The sequence below is a fragment of the Cavia porcellus genome, unplaced genomic scaffold (assembly GCF_034190915.1).
Source record: "Cavia porcellus strain 051 isolate PalLab524CR breed Dunkin Hartley unplaced genomic scaffold, mCavPor4.1 scaffold_28, whole genome shotgun sequence".
Classification (NCBI taxonomy): domain Eukaryota; kingdom Metazoa; phylum Chordata; class Mammalia; order Rodentia; family Caviidae; genus Cavia; species Cavia porcellus.
Genome location: NW_026947511.1, coordinates 9091890 through 9109867, shown reverse-complemented (window position 1 = coordinate 9109867; position 17978 = coordinate 9091890). Strand labels below are relative to the sequence as shown.

Sequence of the window (17978 nt, the reverse complement as noted above, 5' to 3'; positions counted from 1 at the left end):
GTTTGCTTTTTACAGAACGGTGATCTACAGATCTAAGGTTTGCTGTCTCTTGATAAATGTGAGAATGGAAGAGGCCAAAAGGCACTAATTATAAGTAATACAGAAATCATGTCTTTCTCAAGAAGACCTTAGTTGCTTGAATTGTTTCAAGTAAGGCAGAAGTTGATCTAATGCATTAGTGATGAACAAATTTTGAACTCCTTTGGAACTAAGTATACTGATGACAGTCTGGCATTAAGGAGTCAGCTATGTAAGAACAATAAAGCTAGATTTAAAAAAATTTCTACATAGGACTACAACTTTGACTGAAGACACAGTTTTAGACCTTGTCACATTGATGGGAAAAGCTCAAATTAAGAAATATAGAATAGCAAAAACATAACACATGAAAACAAGGATTAAGAAATGAAAATAACATGTACACTAAAAACATCACAACAGAAACAGGCTTTATTTCAAACAGACAAGTAAATTTCTCAATTAGCATCAATTTCTTCAAGATTTAAAGATATGTAAATTAAAGATGGTGCTCAGAAGGCAGAGAAAGGAAGATTCATCATGAAGCAATTGTACTGCCCTTCAAAAGTCCCTTTCAGTGATCACTCAGAAGATCATTAGATCTTGTGTGCTCCAATCTGTGTATAACACCCTCATTTGAAAGACAGTAGAATCTTTCAAAAAATTATATATGTTTAGTACCATAAATTAATTTTTAATTTTAGAAATTGGCATTGAAGTCCAGTTTTCAGTTTAAAATATTAAAAATAAAGAGGACATTAACGCTATTATTTAAAATGTCTTGTTACAAAGCTCCTGTGTACACACAGGTACAAAACAGATGGTTATGACTCGCTGACACCTCACATCATGAATTCCCCTAAATCTGACAAATAACTAAGCTCCTGGGAGATTTCCCCCAGTTATTGCCAAACTTCTTGCACAAGAATTTGCTGTCACTTATGTATATATATGAGTAGGGACATTTTATCAAAGAATAATTCAATTTAACATAACGCAGCATAAAATAATCCAATGAAATATTATTTATAAGGGATAAAATCAAATTGCATGGAGTTTTAATTTTTTGCCAAACTCATTAAGTTTATTAATATGTTTTGAGTGTTTTTTCACATGGGCATTCTAGAGACCTTTAGATTGTGTATTTAACTTTGTAATGAGTTGGTCAGCACCTTGATTGATATGAACGATTACATTAAAGAGAAGCTATGGGACAGGAAGAGGGAAACTATTCCAAGATATAAACGGAGGAAGGGTTTTCTTTCCTCCATAACATTCACACTGAAAATAACCAAAAAAAAAAAAAAAAGGATAAACAAACAAACAGAAATAGTGTTCACAGTAATACATGCCAGATTTGCAGTTTCATTTGAAACCAACAGTGAATCATGAAACGTCATGAAAAATATAATTAAAGGTAAAATCTCCTAGAGTAATTACTAAATGAAGTTAAAATTATCACACTGATCAGTAAACCCCAGAAGAAAAATGAACAGCACTTACAATTCAGGTCCTTCTTAGACATCATACAATTTTTTCAAAGTTAATACATAAAATTGATAGGTTTGGCCACGCTGCACAAAAAAATTTTTTTAAAAAATATGATATACAGAAAAAACTCTTATATTCCCCATTTTGAATCATATGGTCAAACTTAAGAATAAAAGATCAGCTAGAAGGATTTTAAATTATTTACAAATCCAGCAGGTTCAATCTGCCATAATGGCTTGCCTTCCATTCCACAGCAATTTCCACCTTCTCCAGAAGCGACTGTCAGTTCTCTGTGATCACTGGCGGGAATTTCGACTACTGCTCACCTCTACTGGTCATCATTCATTTTGAACAGTTCCAACAGGGCCCCAACAGCTCCAAAATAGCCCTATAAAAAGACAACGGAAAGCCAAAGACCTGGTATGTTTAATAATTCTAGAAATGTTGACCCCTTATTTTATAGAGGAAGGAGAAAATTGGAAACTGAATTGTCAGGCTGGAGAGCCAGTTCAGGCACAGAGTGCATCCTTAGCACAAGTGAGTGCATAGTTCAATTGCCAGTACCATAAACAGAACAAAGCCAAACAAACTCTTTGCTAGGAAATATGGTAAAAATGCCAGCAAGAATTTTTTGAAAGCCTACTTTTTTATATGTATTAAATAAATTAACACACGTGAAGTGTTTAGAATAGTATCTGACACATGGTGTGCACCAAGTAAATGCAGGATACTGCTAGTGCTGTAACTATTTCTTTTCAATCTTTGCCATGACAAAATTCAAATTGTTTCACAGATGAAAAATGAAAAGTATAAACTAAATTAATGCTCTTTCCAGACTTGTGCCAGGGCTCAATGCTCAGTTCTGTCTAGTGGCAAACTATTTCACAGAGAAAGCCCAAACTTTCTGTCAGTGGATTCAGGAAAGGCTGTTAAGTCACCCAGCGGCTCACTTTGCCCATTTGTAAAATAGAAGCCCCTGTTTCTGTGAAAATGAAAGGAAGTGAATCCTAGAAATTAAAAAAAACTTGTACCTTATGTCTGTTGGGCTTCTTAAACTGGATGGCTTATAAGCAATTAGAAATTTATTTCTTAAATTCCTATAGGCTAGGGAGACCAAGATTAAGATGTCTGTTGAGGGGTATTCACAGACTGCTGTCTTTCTCACTTTCTTCTGCCGTGTGAATGGCACAATAGACAAGGTAGTTCTCTTGGTCCTCTTTTGTAAGGATGCAAATCTTGTTTATAAGAAGTCAACCTTCATGATCTAATCTCTTTTCTCAGGCACTACCTCCAAATACCATAATCTTGGGGATTTTCAACACATGAATTGGGATGACACTCAAAATAGTCAATCCATAGCAACCCGGTTTCTAAAAGTCTAAGAGACTGTACTACCCTGGCATTGGCCTGCCAGTTACTGTTGCGATGTCTATGGATGTGTCAAGATATGGCAGGACTTTTGCTGTCTGTTGCTATCAGGTGCATTTGTTGTGGCGTTACTAACTGGTAGAATTTTTGTAAGTATTTTAAATGAATGTATTCATTTAATCTCCACAATGACTCTAGGAGACACATTTTATCAGCTCATTTTAAAAATGCTAAAACAGTGAGAGGCAGAGTTATTATTTATTTATTTATTGGTACTGGGGATTGAACTCATGACCTTGCACATGTCAGGCAGGCACTTACGCTGCTGAGCTAAATCCCCAGCCCAAGAGGCAGTTATTATCTAAGATCTCAGTCAACAAAAGGTTAAACTTTGAACATGTTGGCTTGACTACTTTCGTTAGGAGATGCTCCACGGTGCTAGCTGAGTGAAAGAGAAATCAATAAGCAAGGTCTCCTCAGGCCAAGGGCAAGTGACCTGAAAATCGCCAATGCATTGCCTCCTAGAAGTTGTCCCTCTTAGTATTTCCTAGCAAAGCCTACCTAAGCCAAAATGAATTTAAGAATGTGGAGAATTTTCCAGAGGACATTTTCAAGAGGTTCACTGGCCACAGAGAGTGAGTTGGGATGTAGAGTAACAAATCTGTACAATTACAATCTACAGAGGCTGAGGACCGCACAGTGATACAGGTTACTGCACGACTACCTATACAAGTAACTTTTATAAAAACGCTGGCTCAAATTCCCTGTCTTAGAACCAAAACCACATAATCTTAAGGGTAACTTTTCATCCCTGGTAGCTCATAGCCTTTGTTCGTCCTTCGCATTGGGTCAAGATCTAGATATAAAGCTGACAGACAAAATACAGATAAATGCCAGATGTAAGGACTGAGAATGCTGCGTTTTTATTGCTGTGACGACTGTACTGAATTCAAATAGTAGTTCTCTTTTTTCTTTCATTTATGTTTTTGAGCTGTGATATATTTTCTTTTTCAAACAAAACTTTACATGGAAACCATGAATAAGAAGAATCAAAGGGCTCTCCTTGGGTTGCAGGGAGGAAGAGGGAATGTGCTGGGACTTTATTCCCTCTCATCTAAATCAAACTTTTATAACTCCACGCTTTAAGCCTATGAGAGAAAGATACAGAAAGCCAGAGACAAAGAATCCTCAGGGTTAATTTCTATCATTGGGTTTTTATTATTTATATTTAGGTTTATTTCATTTTATATACTCTAATAAATCAAAGTGTGCAGATAGAGAGCTCCATATAACTTCCAACTACATCAATAGCTTCTCAAATAATTTATTTCAGAGATAAAAAAATCTGCAGCAGTTATTCATTACAGTTGGAGTTTAGAATACTAACTTTGCAGTGTTTTCTAAAGTTTATATACAAAAGATTAGGTCTGACTTGTGATAAATGGTAGCTCTCCACAGCTCTCATCTTGAAGGAGGTGACAGAGGAAGTAGGGAGAAGGGAGGGCACCCCGCTTGCTCTTGGAAACCTTGATTCCTATCACAGTAGATATAGCATGTAAAAGAATCTCGGGAGGAACCGAGCTATTTTCCCCGTAAACAGGTTTATCATTGGCCAGGCACACTGACCTCTCAAGGATAATAGATTAGTCTTAGAAGCCCAAGTGTGTCTGTGCTCACTAGTTTAGACATTTACTTGCCAAAAGTCAGCTGTGTTTACCTTCACATTTGTTATGCTGCTGTACTGCTAATAATCTATACTAACTAACTAACTAACTAACTATATATATATATATCAAATAAGAAGAGTGCAAAAATAAATTTGACAAACTTTTGAAAAAGAATGAAAAAGGTAATCACAAATCATGGCTTTCTACTTAGGTGGATGCCACAATAAGAAGGAGAAAAATCTGGGAAGGATTCTGCAACCAAATTATTTCATAAATACCTTAAATTTCTTGATTCACTTTAAGGAAATACACTGGAAATCAAAGAAGGTGCACAACACTTACAGATTATGAGTACAAGACAGCTACAGTAGTCTCCTAAGCATAAGCTGGGCTCAAAAATGAACTTTGGTCCTACATCAAAAGACTGACAATTAAATACACATTTATATATTTTTAAGTTAAAACAAAACTGCTAAAGTGGAGATATTTTTAATGATTATTTTAATTGACTTTATAATTTTTAAGTTTCGCTGTAAATTGACATTTATAATTGTATATACTTATGGGTGTGTGTCAGTTAATCCTGATTGTCGATAAGACAGGATTAAGAGACTCATGGAGAGATGACTAGATCGTGGGGCACAAACTTTATCAGTGGTCATGACTTCACAACTGAATCGGCTGTTAGGAGCTGAGGTCTACCTGGAGGAGTGGGTCATAGGGGCATGACCGTGGGGACTATACCTGGTCCTGGCCCCTTTTTCCCTGGCACTTCTTTGCTCACTCTAGTTCCTGGCCACCATGAAATGAGAAGTTTTACTCTGCCTCACTCTTCTGCCACGAGGTTTCTCCTTTGGAAACTATCAACCACGGACTGACACCTCTGAAACTATAAGCCAAAATAAATTCCTCCTTCAAGTTGCAGGTGTCAGCTATTTTGTCCAGCAATGGAAAAGCCGACCAATGTATAGTACAAAGTGATATGATGGCTTATGAATATAATGTGAAGTAAAGCTATTTAATATATCCATCTCCTTTGTAGTAAGAACATCTGAAATTTACTTTCCTATTTTGAAATGGACAATATACTGTTATTAACTATCTTCACCATACTATATGGTGGATCTCGAAAAGCTTTTTCTTCCTGTCTTGTTTCCTTTACCACTAGCTGCCTAGTCCTTCTATCTCTATCCTCTACGATCGCCAGTCTACTCTCTGCTTCTCTACATTATACTGTTTTAGATTTATGTATAAGTGAGAAAATGTGCTGTTTGTCTTTCTGTGCCTGACTTATTTCACTTAGCATAATGTCCTTCAATTTTATGCATGTTGTTAAAAAGGATAGAATTTTATTCTTTTTAAAGGCTGAAGTGTACGCTACTATGTACCACGTTTTCTTTTGCTATTCACCTGCTGATGAACACTTACTTATGCTGATTCTATTTCTTGGCTATTGTGCATAGTTCTACAATGAACATGGACATATAGACATCTCTTCAAGCCACTGATTTCAAGTCTTTTGGGTAAATACCCTGAGGTATGGTAGTTGTACCCCATGGTGGTTCTATTTTTATTTTTTTGAGAAACTCTATAATTTTCCAAAATGGGTACACTAAATTCACATGCCCAGCGATTTTTAAAAAAATTAAATTATAATCAGTATAAACTGTTGATAAGGAGCTTCTGTTTTATATATAGTTCTTTCTTAATCTTTATATAAATGTGAAGTTTAAATGGCAAATTTTCTACTTGGTCAGTTTTAAAACTAAAAGACCTGCTTATATGTTAGACAAATCAAAATATACTCCACACAGGACAATTAACATCTATGCTCAACCTACCTCATGTTCTAGAAAAAGAGCTTTCAGCTGTCCTTTGGACCAAAAATCCATGGCATATGCTAGCAGCTTCATGGAGACCATATTAATTCTGAGGAAATTCCCAACAAACACAACTCTGTCAATATTCTGAAAAAGAAGTTAAAGAAAAACAAATGAATGTGGCATAAAAGTAACATTTAGCAAAGACCAAATGTTCTATATCTTTGTACAGAACTTTGTGCAGTGAATTTTAAGTGGAACTATTTCAACAATGAAGTGGAAAAATCTCATAGCACATTCCACAAGAACTGAAGAGTGAGATTTTGGTTGGCAACAAATACTGGTCTTGCTTGCAGCTGTTATGTCAGATTGCATTAGGTCTGATATGAAATTCAGCTTCCCACACACATTAAATTAGAATTTGAGTTCAAGCTTCAACTAAATTTTCTTGTACATTATCTTAATCCTTGACATTTTCAAAAATAAAATATTGTTACAACTGATAAATGAAATGGTGATGGAATGATTCATTCATCTAATGAATTTGCTCTGTACTGAATACTGGGAACATAAAGTATCCTAAGCTCTGTGCTTAGGATATATGGTGAAATACACTGTTTGGTCAATATGTGGGTTAAAATGTAACACAGCTGGACATAGTGGCACACACCTGTAATCCCAGCACTTGGGAGGCTGAGGAAAGAGAATCACCACAAGTTTGAAGCCAGCCTGGGTGATGCAATGAGTTTAAACACAGCCTAAACTACATACAAAAACCCCGTCTCAAAAAAAAAAAAAAAAAAAAAAAAAGATATGGTAACACAAAATACACACATATTTTTGACACCATGGATATAGATTTGCATCCTGAATATACACTTATGAACATTTTTTCCTGTCCTATCCATGCAGACAGGCTTCAAATTCCCTAAGGTTCCATCCCCAACGTACTTTGTACCCCTCAAAGTATTTCTTAAGCATGAGACTGAGCTCAGCCCGTCCACCCTGGAGGGACTGCTGAGCACTCACTCAGCACAGAGGCAGTTGTCATGGTCACTCAACAAAGGCAAGAGAGTTTTTGATAGAGGCATTACTTTCTGCTCAGTCTTTTGGGAGTAATCAGGGTCTGGGAACATCACCTTTTAGCTCTCACAAATTTTAACAATGCATGTGTGTGGGGTCATTAGCAGCTGACAATTTTCCATGGGTGAAAGGGTCAAGGGAGGACTTAACAAATTCCATTAAAAAAGAACTGTAGCAACAAACTGCCCATACTAAAAGGTGGAAAGGAATATTCAAAGTAAGAAAAATAGAAGAGAAGTTGTATTAGATTTAAGGAGCCCAAGGTGGGACTTGCTATACTGCTATGACAGAAAGCCAAAAGCAGCAGTGGCTTAAAAGCTGATGAGCATTCTGTATTTCAAATAAATTCCAGATGGGTCAAACACCTAATGTATAAAAAGGAAGGAAGGAAGGCAGGAAGGAGAGAGAGAAAAAGGGAGGAAGGAAGAATCAAAAGGAAAAAACAAGGGAAAAAGACTAATGGAAAACACGAAAAAATTAAAAATTATTTAAATATAAAGTTCAATATACATTAAAAATTGTTATATTTACTTGAAAAATCAAACATTTATTCAGGAGGAAATCACCATAAACAAATTCAAATGGTGAGCAATAAATGGAACATATTCTTAGTACATAGCATATAAGATGGATTTGTTACTTAATTATTTCTACAAGTCAATAAAGAAATAAATTAACAATTCAACAGAGAAATAGTTGAACAGTATTAACGCTCACGTGTACATAAAAGGGAAAATACTAATGGCTATTAAATACATGAAAATGTTTAACTTATCATGAGGTACCTATTAAGGTTGAAAAGATGAAAACTTTGATAACCTTCTTTGGAGAAATTTGTACTTTTATACTGACTTGTGGAAATGTAATCACCTTTATGGAGGGAATTGTATAGTATTTGTGAAAATTACAATCAACATGTTCTTTGAGTCAGCAATTTCCTTTCTGGAATTTATGCCATATAGACATAATGACATGTATTCAAAACTGTTTGTATATATACCTATATATGCATCTATGTGTACATTATATATAAAATACACTGTGAGCGTCTTCTGGTAAGGAAGGGAGTTACCGAGATAAGGTCTTGTTATGTAGTTCAGGCTGGACCTGAAGTCACTATGTAGCCTAGGCTGGCCTTGAACTCTCAGCGATCCTCCTACCTCCTACCTCAGCTTTCTGAGTGCTGATTATAGGCGTGAGCTACCATGCCTAGTTTTGCAAACTTTGTAATAGTGCACAACAGTAGAAAAAAAAAAATCTCAGTACAAAAACAAATTGAAATAACATATCTGTAGGTTAAAAGCAACACAATTTAAAATATATGATATGAAAGGCTAAAGATATTATTTAAAAAAGCAAGGGACAATTATTTTCAGAGCTGCATACAAATACAGGTGGATTGATATAACAGCTGGATTTGATTTCTGATATTTTAGCAAAGAAAAAGAACGAGGTGAGAGGAACACAAGAAAGAATAAAACAGATAAAGCATGTATAGCAATGTCTTGACAAATGCTGACTCAGAACCAAAGGTTAAATAGAGAGGTTCTTGCGCTATTCTCTTTCCTATACGTACGTTTACCAGTATTCACAATAAAGATGAGAATGCAAGATGTAGACTAGCAGGTGGAGCGCAGAAACTGTGCGGTTCGTAATTCTATCTCAGTACAGCTGTTACTTAAAAAAGGAAAGCTATGTAAAGTTTACTAGCTTTGGAAGGGTATTGATCTTCTGCACAATAAAGGATAAAAACCAGCAAAAAACCAGGGCTGCCTACATCTAGTGAGGTTCACACTGCGGTGCAGGATGAACACGCTGACTCACTTCCCTTTAGGCCTTTCTACTGTGTTTAGAACTCTGCATTACATGTCGGTATTTCTATTCAAAAATATAAATGGGAACATTTAAAGTTGATGAGGAAACATCTCATAGCATGCTAACCATCACAACTCAAACGTTTTAATGCAGTGCCAGTAAACATGGTGCCACCCTCTGTGAAATGGCTGGCATCAAAGATTCTCAAGTCTACAACTCCAGACAACAATGCAAGGACTAAAAACTTTGGCTCCTGCTCTTACAAGAAAATCTGACGCTGCCAGTCATCTGTATGTCTCATTGGGATCCTGGGCTGGCTGAACACCCTTTGAGGATACCTGGGCTCCAAAGGAATAAATGGAGTCCCTCCATTCATTAAACTTTACAGAAACATGTACAATTGTTGCTCAAACCAGTGTGTAACATGGCAACATTTCCAATAGTGACACAGTCAATCATTTTCTTGTGAAGGGCTATGACACCTGAAGAGACCTGCTGGCTCATTCCAGCCACAAATGCAAGCCCAAAGGCAGGCACTGTGTAAGTAGGGGAAAGAGCATCCACTGCTCTATGAAGCAAGGGGTATCACCATGGAACTGACCTTTGAGAGTGCTTGAGTACAGCCAGCTGCCCAGTCTTAGAGCTTGTTTGGCTACTTGGAAAAACACGTTTCAAGGGTGAATGCCAAAAAGTAACCCTTCTGTAAAAATGAATCTCATGACCAAAGCGGACTTTGAAAAGGCAGTCTCTGAAATACTTTTACCAGTCTCCCAGTTAAACTGCATCTGAATTAGGGACTTTCAAAAGTTAGAACCCTACCCCATGCCCGTGTAGATGTCTCTTTTGTAACCCCAAAGCTCAAATGCAGGGCTGGCATCCACCCATTGTAAAGAATTCCTTGTATCCTGACACTCCACTATGGAGGGCCCTGTGAGAGGTCTCTTGGAGGGGTTTCCAAGTACTTGAAATGTTCTTTCTTGATCTGAGTGATGACTATGCAGATGTGTGTCTGTGAAAATTCACTGAGTTTTACAATTACAATTTTAGCTCTCTTCTACATATATGTCATATTTCTGTTAAAATTATACATTTAAAAACTCCAAAGCTGATCTACTACTCTGGTTCTTTAATATCTCTCCTACTTCTTGTTCTATGCTTCAACTTCCTTTTCTTGTTTTCTCTAACATAGCTCAGTAAAGAGAGCTGCCCTACTTTATAAGTCTTATAATTCAAAGAAGAGGTCCATTTTCTCAAAAGGAATTCTGCAATGTTTTAAAACACGTGGATAAGGCTTTCTCTATCACCGACTCCACACCTTCTTGTGACTGGGGCTCTGGGTGGCCTTGACTGCAGCAAGCTCTCTGTGCTTTGATAGCCCTGTACAATGCTGCTTGATCTCCATGCCACAAGGCAACACTGTAAAGAAGCTGAAAGCAAAGAGAATATCAAATATCGTAAGTGGAAGCATTTAATCTACAATTATTTAAAAGGATAGTCAGAGCTTTTCCTCACATTTTAAGGGGCACATGGCAATGATGATAAGAGTTTATGGCATGGGTTGGAATTTCACCATGTTTCCACAGCCGGATCATTTATCACGTAGTATTGTGTGTCTATTAAAATACATGCAACGCATATCCCTCCCACTCCATGAGGTATAATCAGATGGTGCAGAGCAGATTTCCCAGTGATAGACAAGTGGTTTTGTAACAGGAAGTCATCCCATTGCTAAAATCACTGTGTAACAATGATGCATGCTTTCCTGGGGTTGGCCTTACCTCATTCAATGCACACATCCGAGCAATGGAGCCGATGTTGTTGGTGATGGTGACCAGTGTGGCCCGGGCAAGGTCTTCCTTGCTGATGGACTCTCGCTTTTCTTTACTCATCATGTTGCCAAAGCTATGTTGGAAATATCAGTGAGAGTGTTCAAAATCACCTTCAGGAGGACCCACGCTTCTACCATGGCACTGTGAGAAGCTCTAAGTAACTGCTCAAATTCAAGAGACCTGATTTTTGCTATAATTTATAAGCAGACAGAAATATAGTATGAATACCTGGAGATTTCCTTCCTGAACAGGGGCAAAACAGTATGGCTATTAATGGGGATGGGACAATTTTTAATGCCTATAGACATCTGGTTAAGAATGGACCAGGGGAAACTGTTGCAGTTTTTCAGAACCTTCTTTCAAAGTTGCCTTATTTTAAGCACAAGCATAAGAGCAAAATATCTCAGATGCTTCATAAAGGACAGGAGACCAAGTCTGAGATCTGATATGGTAGCTACTTGCACCACACTGGTAGGTTGAAACTTTTAAAAATAACTAAATATATGGCCCAGGTGAAGAGGCTGCTCTGAGTTTAGTCACTACTGCTCCTAGCTACTTAATCTCTACCTTGATGCTACAGCAGATCCTTGAAGGCCAAATCGTTCATAGTCTCCTCCGTAAATGTCCTTCACCAGCTTATCGACATTGGTGCTGTCTCCTTTAGCTGCCATTTCCAGAGCTTCTTCAAAGGTCTCACAACCAGTCAGCAAGCAACATAGGCCTAGGAATGTTCCACCTCCAAGACTAAAGGAATAATAAGGTTTATTTTTTAATTTGACTTTACGATAAACCCAAGTCCCCAGCTACATTAAGGCTATTAATATGGGTTAAGAAAAATAAGGGAAAAACAAAGGGGTACTTGAAAGTGCTAGAAGCAAAAGAACCTTATGACAGATTGGATAAGAAAAGGGCAGAAACTAAAACATCAAAGAAAACTTGCCCCAAAATTTGAGAACAAAACTGGAGAAACACTCTCACTGATTGTGAGACCTTCAACTAGCCACTAACCTAAACACTTCAGTCAGTATTCCACCTATAAAACGGGGCCAAGCCACGATCTCTTATATTTGGGTGGTCTGAAAGCAGCAAATAGCCAGGGAAATGACCGATATTTTACAAACATGTAGATAAAATACAAATACCCAGAAAACGCATGTGACCGTAGTTCACATCTATGGAGCCAAATTGTCTGATGACAAAATGGACTCATGATGCCGCCAGCAGTCTTCTTTTTGACTTTGCTGGACTTTCTGCTTGATTCTTCCAGTCTACCTCCTCAGATACATTAAGAACAGAACTATTAATCTATGTAATGTTCGAGTTTTTTTTCTAGTAAACTTTGGCAAGTTACTGTATTTTACTTACCACCCAAGAGTAAAAAATAACAAAGGTCACAAAATGGTTCCAATTCTTGAACTATGCTTTAAAACCCTTCAATTGTTTTAGGGAAAATTCTTGTAAAATAGTTTTAGACAAAAATTACAAAAAAAGAGGCTCAGGGTGAACCCAGCACCAGGAGACCCCTATAGGTAAAGTGACTGCCAAGGACTCACAGCAGGGGAAGTAGCTCAGATGCCTAAACCTGAACACAGGTTTGATCTTTTGTTTACCAAGTTGAAAAATAAACATAAGAAAGTTGCTTGTACCAATTGGATCTGAAATTCCAAAGAACTACTAGTTCTGGGAATCCAATTTGCTTTTGAGTGTTGGCTTCTAAGAGAAAAATCAATTGGAGGTTAAAATTATTTTTAACTAAAATTAGAAAAAAATTAAGAGTAAATGATGTTTTATTGCCAGTGAAGGTTAACAAGAAGTATTAGTTTATAGACAGGCATGTGCATAGTTCTTTAACTTGTACATACAGCAAAAATATGTAATAGCTTTAAATCATGTTTTTTATTGAAATTATTTCCTCCGGCTGGGGGGTGTACCTCAGTGGCAGACCATTTGTCTAAGATGTGTGAAACCATGGGTTTAATCCCCCACACAGCAAAATCAAGTCAAAACAAAACAAAACAATACTCTTTGATTGAAATTATAGGTTCTTGGAAAATTATGTAGCAGCAGTTATCCAAATAGTGGGTGCAGTGCCATGAGGAAACAAAGCACTTTATAAATTCTTACAGAGACAAATTCTTACAGAGACAAGTCTGAATTTCTTCTAAGAAAGTTTATCTTCATTTATATTTAATATAGCATATTATGCTACCCCACAAAGATAAATACAGACTTTTTTTTTAGTATGTGTGGTACTACAGAGTTTTTATCCAGTGTCTACACACAAGCACTTTACCACTGAACTGTATCCCTGGACTTGCTAGTAGCGCGTTTTAGTTAATGGAAAAACCTTTTGGGTTGTATGTCATCTAGATTTGCTTTGTTTTCTCCTCATATATTTTTTTAAAAGAAGTCTTTGTTTCCATTTCTAGCTTCTCAGTACCTTCTATTCCTAATAATCTTTCTTTGAACAATAGGGATTCAGTAATCTCAAAATGTGGGCAACTGAAGATATTGGCTGACTTAGAAAGAAGGTAACTCATCAACAGATGTGTTGGTACAGTGAAAAGCGGTAAGTATGACTGGAAAATGACAGGTGACACCAGATAAAGAGCTGAATGGGGAAAGCAAGCATGCATAGCACAGCTGAGACACTGCAAACAGGAGGGGAAAATGCAAGGTCACAGAAGAGCCAAGAGTCTCCTAGCACTTTTATTAATACCCTCAACTTGCTGACCATTACTTAATCAAATGAATTCCTTACTCACAATCACACATCTGTTTGTTTTGTCTGATACAGCAAAACCCTCAGTATATCAGAGACAAAAATGTGTTTCCAGAAAAAGTTCCTGAGTACTGTCATTATTCATTATAATAAAACATTTTAGAAAGTAGAAGAAATATTCAGTTACTCATTTTCATAATTGTTGAGAATTGCAGAACATTGGTCATTGATGACCAGTCATATGAATTCCAAATAATCAAATGAGATGTACTGCTACCTTCATTAAAGTTTCAAAGATTTTACATTCCTCTTTTAACGGACTATACATTCTATTTGTCAGCTGTAAAGTAGTATTTTTTGCATTGGCTTCCATACTAAAATCAGGGTGGCATACTAAAGAAAAAAAATACATTGCTACCCACTCTGTGACACAACAAAATTACATATAAGCAAACCTTTTAAAATCATGTTTAAAAGAAATCTGATAGCTTGTAATGACATAATAGGAAAATACACTGTAATTCAGTAACAAAAATTTGGAGTTCAAAATTTAAAGCTTAAACCATTTCCTTAGAGGAGTGTTTCCCAAAGTGTGTTTTACACATTGATGTTTACTCTTAACCATAATTGGATTTTTAAGTTTGAATCAAAAGAAATCTTTAGCAGAACAACTCTGGTTAGACAAGGACTAATCAGGGGCTCCACTGACTTGAGGTTTCATTCCCACCTACTGCCATGGCAGCCCCTAAGAGACATCTGACTCCTGTAGCATGTTTATAAATCCACTGTTTGAAGAAAGAGCTTATAAGGAAGACTGGGCATCCAGACAGGATTTGTTGATTGCAGAACACTGGTTATTAATGTGCCTGTAGCAGTAACTACAGGTATTACTACCTATGTAACAGAAGCCAAACACTGCAATGGTTCCCGAGCAGCTACTTAAGAGGACCAGATCCTTACATTTTTCTATGTATGAGACTGTACACCTGTGTTTCATTCATCTCTGATTGTGGGAAATTTTTAGCTTGTTATTCCCTGGACTAGGTTTAACAACTCGATCATTCTTTCTGGGAAGAAGTCTGAAATTTCTTTAAAGTTTTACCTTTATAGGAGATCAGTTTCTAAACTAAAACCAGCTCAGCTAAAATATTCTTGTCTGTAAAACTCTTGACCATTCCTAACATGGACATGAGGTCAATTTTGTCTGAGCAACTGATCAAGTATATGAGCTTCTGCATTCTCAGAGAGCAAATGCAGGTGTAGCAGCAAATAATTGAAATAACAGAGCCTGTACTCTGGAACCAAGCAGTCTTAAGTAAATGTGTGTCTGCATGCATGCATGCAAACCAAGGTTTTACAATAGCAGTACTACTGACATTTGGGCTTGATAATCTGTTGTTGGAGGAGCTGCCCTGTGCACTGTAGGGTTTCAGTAGTATTCCTGGCTTCACAATAGTTTTCAGTAGCATCCCACCTCCCGTCAAAAAATATCTCTAGATATTGTCTAACATTTCCTAGGAGGATTAATCTTCCCTCCCCAGTGGGTAAACTACTCATTTATTATCCATCAGAGATCATGAAACATACTAGAAAACACTAGAAAAACTAAGCTTACCTCCTAATGGGGGAGTGATATTGCAGAATTTGAGTTAGAACCATCTAAACAATAGCCTTCATGGCAGAAACGAGGATTATGGAATGGATATAGTTTTCAGGTATGTATCTTAAAAAATAAAGTATTCAGACAAACTGTGGTCATAGGGCTGTTTTCCTAACTACTGCATCCAAAAATTCCCTATGTGCTGTGTTTACTATTCCAGTTTTCAACTAAAGCATACCTGAAACACTGCATTCTTCATAAACCTTATTTTGTTTGATATTTAGAATACTGTATTAATTCAAGCAAGTTATTCTGTGCTAGGCACCATCAAGGTTTAAAAGATGGTTTTGCCCAAGCTTTCTTAACCATGCTAAGCATCCTTTTCTCTGGCTTCTACTGGACTTACTGCACTCACTGCCCTTCAATGTACCCCACCTTCTTGGTAAACGTATGATGTGTACAATGTGTCTGCTTCCCTCATCCTCTCCATAATTTACACAAGGACCAAGATTATGTTTTATTAACTTTTATATAAGTCACTCTCTTACTCTTTTAAGATACTATCCAACAAATCACTTGTGGTTTGTGGAGGAGGCCAAGAATTTAAAAAAAAATTTTTTAATATATACACGGTTTTATTATACATTAGTTTTCAAGGAGAAGCCCTGGGTTTAAGCATAGCTAGTGGAAAGTATATTTACCTGGTCCCTGTAACTCTTTTATAGTTGTCCTTGGAGTACACTGCTAAAATGCTGACACCTGATCCCATGTTAACCAGCAACATAGGGTATGGGTTATCAAGGCAGTACGGCTTTTTTTGACACAATTCGGGATTTGTGGGATTTTCAAAATAGTAACATTCCGGTTTGCCATTGAAGCCAACAGAATCAACATAAAGGAGGCCCTGAATCAGACAGTCCAGTTCGTCCAGTTTATGGAGCTGCAGGTCAGCAATCTGAAAGAGAACAAAACCTTGTGAGATACCGAGACCACCTTGGAGGAAGCCCCTTAGCAAGACTTAACATTGGTCCATTCGCTGTAGAGGCAAAAAATCATCTTTGAAAACTAAAGTCATAAAATCTTGTGGATAACTGTTGAGTCCATGGAAAAACAGCTGTGCTAAAGTATAGGAACTTGCTTGGTTGCTGAAAAAGGGTCCTTTCGTAATACAGTGAGTTGAATGGTACCCCTGTCCATGTCATCATTCTTAGAACCTCAGGATGTGACCTTATTTGGAAAAAAGTGTATTTCCAGAGATTATTAAGATTTCAAAGAAGCTATCCTAGATTATCCGTGTGGACACTGAATCTAATGACAAGAATCTTTACCAAGACATACAAGAAAGACACAAAAGAAAGAGAAGGTCACGTGAAGATTAAGGCAGACGCTGGAGTACAGCACAGTGAGCCAAGGGTCACCAGCAACCACAGGAGCCGAGGAAGCCAAGGGAGGAAAGCTCTCCAGAGTCTCAGAAGAAGTCCAACACTTTGATTTTTAAACTTTGGTGTTGAAACTATGAGTGAATATATTTTTGTTATTAAAAACCACCAAGTTTGTGGTAATTTGTTACAGCAGCTGCAGTAATCTAATATAACATGCTGTAAAGATGAGTTTCTCACAGGGTAAGCAGAGTGAGGCTATTCAGAAAACAATGAAAATCTAAGTTATATTCAAATATTTCAAGGAAAAAGACACTATGGTAACTACTATTAAGTCGGGTTATTTGGTGGTGAAGCACTAGGTTGCTGAAACAGTCATGCTTTGACCTGTATTGTTATGTTGTTATGTCCTCTTTTATCTCAATCTCTCCCTTATTCATTAAAAAAATTTGTTATTTTTTATGATTTTTTAATTAAGGGGAAAAATAAAAATATTAGCAGGATATATTATAGTAACTTTTTTGATTTCCTATTAACTTGATTTGAAGTCCTGTAATACTACCACTATCTTGTTTTGACTGATTAGACTCTGTTCCGTTCTGTATGATAGTATCAAGTTTGAGGGTATAGGCAACTACTTTGAAGGCAATAAGATTCACTATGATGCCCATTCTGGTTTAACTAGTATCTCCTTTGGAAGTCCTGTAATGTTTACAAGGTTTAGGTTTTATTGGTCTTGTTCTCTACTGTTTTGTTCAACTTTATAATGCCTAATGAGATAGACAATTCTTTTTAAGGAAGTAAGAGGCATTATGGTAACCATTGTCGATAACCTTGTACTCTGTTTTTACATCATATGCAATGTCTATCCTTGGTTTTGACTGACAGCTTTGTTTTGCCATATTTGACTTTATTCTCTTCCAAAAAAAAAGTAATAAGAACTAAGGAGTAATAAAACCCAAAATGTGTAAATTTTGTTGTAAAAAAGAGAGGGAAAAAAAGTGCTCTAAAGGATACAACTGCAAGTGTGTTTAGGGGTGTTAAATAGCTGACCATATTAATGTTTTTGGTTGGATCATTGAACACAACTGTTTGCAGTCTCACTGTTTGAATGTCCACTTTGTATGCTTTGATACTGTGATTTGAGCAACTATCTCTAAGATGATAATATGTAATTTATTAACTG

At 36.7% G+C, this 17978-nt stretch overlaps 1 protein-coding gene across 3 annotated transcripts in view; it reads right to left on the bottom strand.

The window, feature by feature from the left end:
* Window positions 1-432: 432 nt before the first annotated feature.
* The window catches only part of Pank1 (pantothenate kinase 1), a 56304-nt gene continuing 38758 nt past the window's right edge, over window positions 433-17978 (bottom strand). For 2 of the 3 annotated variants that reach the window (XM_003473878.5, XM_005005295.4), the window contains exons 3-7: window positions 16115-16368; window positions 11659-11835; window positions 11041-11164; window positions 6386-6511; window positions 433-1897 (exon numbers count right to left, since the gene is read on the bottom strand). In XM_003473878.5, coding sequence (XP_003473926.1) covers window positions 1838-1897; window positions 6386-6511; window positions 11041-11164; window positions 11659-11835; window positions 16115-16368 — 741 coding nt within the window. In that variant the 3' untranslated portion in view covers window positions 433-1837. The remainder of the gene's footprint in view (window positions 1898-6385; window positions 6512-11040; window positions 11165-11658; window positions 11836-16114; window positions 16369-17978) is intronic. The other variant, XM_023566765.1, reaches the window with a different exon arrangement.